Source organism: Cyclopterus lumpus, chromosome 17 (genome assembly GCF_009769545.1).
Source record: "Cyclopterus lumpus isolate fCycLum1 chromosome 17, fCycLum1.pri, whole genome shotgun sequence".
NCBI classification, from domain to species: domain Eukaryota; kingdom Metazoa; phylum Chordata; class Actinopteri; order Perciformes; family Cyclopteridae; genus Cyclopterus; species Cyclopterus lumpus.
The window spans coordinates 6188865-6195195 of NC_046982.1; the positions used below are offsets into that span (position 1 = coordinate 6188865).

Here is a 6331-nt window from a genome sequence, read left to right on the forward strand (position 1 = left end):
TAATATTATATGTTTGTGATCCTCAAACATAATTATAATGAATAACAAATATGTAGCTTCTGTAATCCTAATATGGTGGGTTCTACATTACAAGCAGATTTCTTTTTACATTTTTTTTATTAGACCTTCATTTATTCAGGATAATCCCATTGAGATTTAAATCTCTTTTATAAGGGAGTTAATATTATAATCGTTTCAATGGCAAACTATTTAAAAAAATAGTTTTTTCAAACATATATATTCAAAACCTATTAATTTACAATTACATAATTATACGCGACATTAAAAGCACAAGTGGTATAAAAGAAAACATAGATTATCAAGTTTAAATATTTAAAGATTTGCTTATATGTTTGTCCGGAGGGGCGGTGCGTCTCATTTTTAAAGTATGGTGAATTGGTATCGCCTTATCCGGGCTGTCCCGTAAAGCAAAACGAGCCTCGCTGTTACAAACTGACACCGGCTGGGGCCGCCGCTCCCCCAGAATGAACAACGTGTTTCAGGAAGAAGTTGGCGCCTGAAGCCCCGTATGCGGCTGGCTAACACGCTAACCGAAAGTATGAAAGATAGTCTTCTGTAATGATTTTTCTTTCCATCGTTATTAAAGAGATCCAAAATGAACGATACGGGTAAGTATTAGCTTGCGATGCTCGGCAAAACAGTCTATGTATCGCTTATGCGGCTAGCTGAAGGATTAGCCGAGGCTCAACAGGCCTCGGCTAATCACTGGAACAAGAAATGTATTTCCCAATAATAAGCCGGTTTTACGAGGCAACACGAGCGGCCTCCTGCCTGGTCTGGTAACGATAGCTCACGGCAACTCTGGGTCTCGTGTTGAACAGCGCCTTTCTGTCGGGGACGTTTATTCTGCGGTCAAAGATGTTATTTGAATATATGAAACGCAACCTAACTAGTGGGTCGTTTTTGACCGATAGTTAGCAATGGCCAGTTTATTTAGAAATAAAGCTAACGGTGAACGATAGGTGTTTACACTGGTCATGTTTTTGCCACCATTGCTCACTATAAGTTACCTCCTGTGTCTTTTCGCACAGTGTAAAAGACCTGCGTGGGTTTATTTTAGTAGTTATATAGCTCAGTAGTACTATAACGTTCAGGGCGAGCTAGTGCAGTGAGTGGTTGGAGCTACACAACCCTGGTGCTGTAGTGAACGTACCCCACTGTGCTGTGTTGCCCCCTTCCCTGACGAGCCACTTCACAGGGATGGATACAGGAGGGAATAGCGCGTGCGGATTTCTGTAACTATGCTGACTTTAATGTGAGATGCTGTACTCATTAGGAAATGTATTGCTTGTCTATTCCCCTCATTGCTAAATAAAATTAACCACTCCGGTACCCACAAGTAATAAGAACAGTATGAATGAATATTTGCGTATAACACCAAATTCAAATGTTCAATGTCATAAGAAGTGACCTAATGTGGCAGCATCTCGCTTTCACATGTATTTGACACAATTATTTTTCTGGTTGAAGAATTCAGTATCCCGCTGTCCTCGCTGGCACTCTTGGTCCCACCGCTTCGGCTGATGTCAGCAGTGATGTGGGAAGTGGTATGCCAGCGCAACATAAAGCACTATGGGAAGCTAGAGGAGTTTGTGTCCATGGTAACGGATGCAGTTCCTGAACTGATGAGCAAAAGGGAAGGGAGACTGCTGTCACTAGGCCTGAGAGCGAGGGTGAGTGTTGTGAAACGTGTTGATCATCATGTATATTTAAGAGAGCAATCCCACAAAAGGGTGTCATTCAAATTGGGAATACACATACTTTCAATACATACAGGGAAACATTCAAATTGTGACTTAAATCTTTTTCTAGACAACTCTGGAGCTGTTGCGTTCTGAACACCCTGAAGATCTCAAGGCTGTCGAGAGCCACCTCAACCAAATCCGGATGTCTTGCATTGAGGAGGTAAGTGTTTTCATAGTTTGGTTGAAGAACTGAAATGATTAGTCAGCTAATACAGTAATTGTGTGTTTTGACTAAATGTTGAATACAAAATGCCCAAACAGCAACTGGTTCCAACATCTCAAAGTCAGGATTCGTTGCTTTTTTATGGTCTTATATATGATGTTGATGGTGAATAATTATTTTCACATGCAAACGCATGTCAGTGTTATGACATGGTTTGATTAAACAAAATTAATCTAACTATTTTGGGAAAGAAGGGCCCTCAAAACCCATCGAAATACATATATCTTATCCGGACTGCCCTGTTGGCAAGTCTGGTTCATCAAACCACATTCTCTGTGACCCACTCTCTGAGAGGTTACCGTATAGGAAAGAGGGGCTTCAAATGGAAAGGGGCGCAGTCAGAAAGTGATTGATTTCTGACAGAATGCCCCAAAACAATCAATTAGAAGACATGGAAAATTGTTACATGCATCTTTCCTTATTTTCTGCCATGTTTGATTAAACAATACAACAATAAACAGATTACCCAATAACAAAGATAATGTCCACCCGTCTCTTTTATTTTGTTCACATTTACTTTGCCTCTAATCGTCCGACCGGTGTTTTGTCTTCTAACCCAGACCAACGATCCTGTGATTGAAGCACCAGAGGCAAACTTTATGAAGCTGGTGCAAGGCCTCATCGAGGACACCGATGGCAGAGAACACTTCCTCAAGGTAAAAAAATAGTGAGCTAGAATCACCTTTCTGCCAGAACTCAAATGTTATAAATCCATTTCCTTATGACAGTTTTACCCAACTAAAAAAGTTTCAAAACATTGTGATCATAAAGTATGTTGCCATGTGCTGAAGGTGTCTGGTTGTTTTTCTGACAGAATGTGTTTCCAGTGGAGTACGGCCCTGACTTCGACACAGCACTGGAGACCCTGGTTTGTGAATTCTTCACCAGACTGGAGGAGCTGCTGCCAATACCAGATTTCAAACAGGTACAACAAGGGTTATAAAATGAAGTCAATAAATTAGGAGACCTTTCAACTTGAAATTCAAAATGTCTTTTTCTTTTTTGTGCCTCCCTTGTATACAGACAGCATCCTGGGTCAGTGCTGCCCCCTCTGTCCTAGAGGAGTACATGCAGTGTGTCTCAAATGGAGATGACCTTAAATTTCTTCTCCAAAGCAAACAGTGCCACGGGAAACTGGCTAAGTGTAGTGTTGGTATGTGCACATTCACTATTAAAAATAAGTCATCATGTAGTGTATTAGTTGAAGAAGAGGGGAGACTGTTGTATTAACTTTTTTTTTTTATTCTCCTCATATTTCCCCTGCAGCTCCGTTTCAGTCGGATGATCTTCTCATCCCCTCTCTGTCTCTCCCTCCATCGCTGGAAGTGGCCATCGCGTCCCACCCGAGTGCTTGCGACGAGGAAAATAACGATGTTACTCAGATTGTCATGTTCGACGAGGAACTATCCACGAACCCTTCCACCTCGGCGGACTTTCCCGAATCACCGAAGCGGGCGGATATCTCGTCGTCTCCCCGCAGGAGGCAGCAGTCGGGGACGCATAAATGCCCCGAGTGCGACAAATGCTTCAAGCACCACTCCGTCCTCATTGAACACCAGAGAGTCCACAGCGGGCTACAGCCTTACAACTGCTCCGAGTGCGGGAGGGCTTTCAGAACAGCCACTCTGCTGGCCGGACACAGGCTACGGAAGTGCAAAAATGCTGCGTATCTGTGCATTAAATGTGGGAACAGTTTTCCAACCTCACTGGACAAATTCAGGCACCACTGCCCAAAACGTGGGCGTAACTACAACTGTGGGCACTGCGGGAAAAGTTTTCAAAAGTCTAGCAGCCTGAAAGAACACCTGCTGACTCACGTCCAAAGCCGCCTCTTCAAGTGCAGCCATTGCGGCGTTGGTTTTTCAGGGATCGGGGACTTGAAGTATCATCAGCAGGTAGATCATGACAAGCCTTATCAGTGCAAACAGTGTGGGAAGAGCTTTATCTCCTCCAAGTGTCTGACCAAGCATCAACAACGGCACAAAGAGGTTGGTGACATGGAGGCCAAGTTGATGAGCCGAGGCAAACATCGGAAGAGTGGCTCCGCTCATAGGACGTCCTCGGGGTCCATGTCCTCCAGGAAAACGTCCGTGAAAGCAGCCTACCCGCGAGGACGGGTCACACATAACTGTCCACTGTGTGGAAGGAGCTTTAAGTACCGCTTTGAGTTTCTCGAGCACCAGCGGTTCCACACGGCAGTGAAGCCTTACAAATGCTCCCAGTGCGGCAAAGCCTTCCGCACGGAGGCTCACCTCTCCAGGCACAGGAAAAGGAAGTGTAAAAATGCGTCCCACATTTGCACAAAGTGCGGGTGTCAGTTCAGGTCCCTGCACGAGCGGGTCCGACATCAGTGTGTCCAGCTGCTGACAAAGTACGAGTGCTCCCATTGTGGGAAGACCTTTAAGATGGCCCACCTGCTGAGGAACCACCAGATGAGCGACCACCAGCTTCCCTACAGCCCCAACCACCGCTTCAGGTGCCGATACTGTGACGAGACGTTCCCCGGTATCAGCGAGCTCAAGTACCACCAGAGGGTCGACCACGAGAAACCCTACCAGTGTCAGGAGTGCGGCAAGTGTTTCCTGTCGGAAAAATGCCTGGCCAACCACGAGCTGCGCCACAATGACGACAGGCCGGAGAGCTGCCTGGTGTGCGGCCGCGGCTTCCGAAACCGCTACGACCTGAAGCAGCACATGCGCACGCACACGGGCGAGCGACCGTACCAGTGCACCCACTGTTCCCAGTGTTTCTCCACGGCGGGGGGACTGCGGAGCCACACCAGGGTGCACACCGGCGAGAAGCCGCACGTTTGCCCCGACTGCGGCAAGGCGTTCTCCCAGATGGGGGCGATGCGCACACACAGGCTCACACACACCGGAGAGAGGCCCTTCAAGTGCACAGTGTGTGGCAAAGGTTTCACGATGGCACACAAGGTGACCGTTCACATGCGCGTGCACACCGGGGAGCGGCCGTACGTGTGCACGCAGTGCGGGAAGGCCTTCTCAGATGGAAGTGTGCTGAAGCAGCACATGCTGAACCACTCGGGGGTGAGACCGTACCACTGCCAGATCTGTCCCAAGACCTACACCTGTCTGAACCACCTGAGGAGGCACCTGAAGAGCCACTCTAACATGAACTGAGTCGGGCTTTGAGGGCGAACTGGAGCCGAGCGTTTTACCCACGTACGTACAGTGAACCGAGCAATACATGAAGGCGTACAGACTGATGCTGACAGTAAAGTTCCCTCTTCACTGTAAAGTAAATGTAGTCACATCAGCCAATCGTCGGGGACTATTTGAACGTTTAAGGCAATAGTTTGACATTGTGTGAACTTATTTGCTTTGTCGCTGATTCTTACCTGAATGTGGTGTCAATATTCTCCTCCAATTTAGAGTGTATTTTACAAAATATCGAACAATTTCTTTAACATCAGCACAAGCTCGTTCTTTTCCCTCATTCCTTGAGCTTCCTTTCTTTCTTGCTTTCTTCAATCAGTTTCTCATGCATGACTATGTTTGGATGTTATTCTGTATATTATTTGGGTGAGATGCTGTATGTTCAGAAGCTGTAATATTGATGAAGATATATATTTTTGGAAAGGCTTCAACAGTGATGGAAGTGAAAATGTCGGCTCTGTGTAAATATGCTGAAAGAAACAAATATTGTGAGATTGCAAAGTTGAAATTGTGGCGCCATCTATTTCATCATGACTACTTTCTTTTTTTTTCTTTTTTCTGTATGCCTAAATATTTATATCCCCCATTATGTTTTTGCGAAGTTTGTAAATTTCACATTAAATTACCTTGGTTATACATGGTGCATGTCAATTTCATTTATGGAACAGGAAAATGTCTCGGATAGAGTTCCCAGAAATATGTGTGGTCAATTAGTTTCACTAGATGGCAGCATGTGACCAGTAGCCATGTGGCCAACTGGTAACCATAGGTATTGAAGAAGAAATGTAAAAGTATACTCTGCTCTGCTGCCGACTGGAGACCATTCAAAACATGTCTGAGGGGACTAGAGAGTGATAGTGCAGCGGAAGTCGGGCCGGCCCATTTCCTGTCATTAACTTAATTTGGCGTGGCTCATGATCTTGATTAGTCTGCAATTTCCTGCTGTTCTTACCGGCGCCTGGCGGTATCTGAAGTGGTTTAAGTCACGACAGAGATGATCCTTGGCGTTTAGCTGCCTTTGCTTGGTGCCACTCGAGCCCGGTTCCGCCAACAGTAACGTTTGATCTGGACCGCCACTGTTCCCAGTACGTTAACGTGGACCTCAGGCAAATGAAGCCTCACGTCACGTCCCAACGTTGGGATTAATCTCCTCCATCTGTGCGTCG

General features: G+C 45.8%; 1 protein-coding gene across 1 annotated transcript; it reads left to right on the forward strand.

Moving 5' to 3' along the window:
* Positions 1-445: 445 nt before the first annotated feature.
* Positions 446-5806, forward strand: LOC117746539 (zinc finger protein 420-like). The gene is made up of 7 exons (XM_034555740.1): positions 446-629; positions 1492-1694; positions 1834-1926; positions 2550-2645; positions 2804-2914; positions 3013-3142; positions 3256-5806. Exons 1-7 carry the CDS (start codon positions 617-619, stop codon positions 5127-5129), a joined length of 2520 nt encoding a protein of 839 aa, XP_034411631.1. The 5' UTR covers positions 446-616; the 3' UTR covers positions 5130-5806.
* The last annotated feature ends 525 nt before the right edge of the window (positions 5807-6331 follow it).

Coding starts and splice junctions, on each gene's coding strand:
- LOC117746539 (XM_034555740.1), top strand. Junction 2,915..3,012: donor CAATACCAGATTTCAAACAG/GTACAACAAGGG, acceptor CCTTGTATACAG/ACAGCATCCTGGGTCAGTGC. Junction 3,143..3,255: donor ACTGGCTAAGTGTAGTGTTG/GTATGTGCACAT, acceptor TTTCCCCTGCAG/CTCCGTTTCAGTCGGATGAT.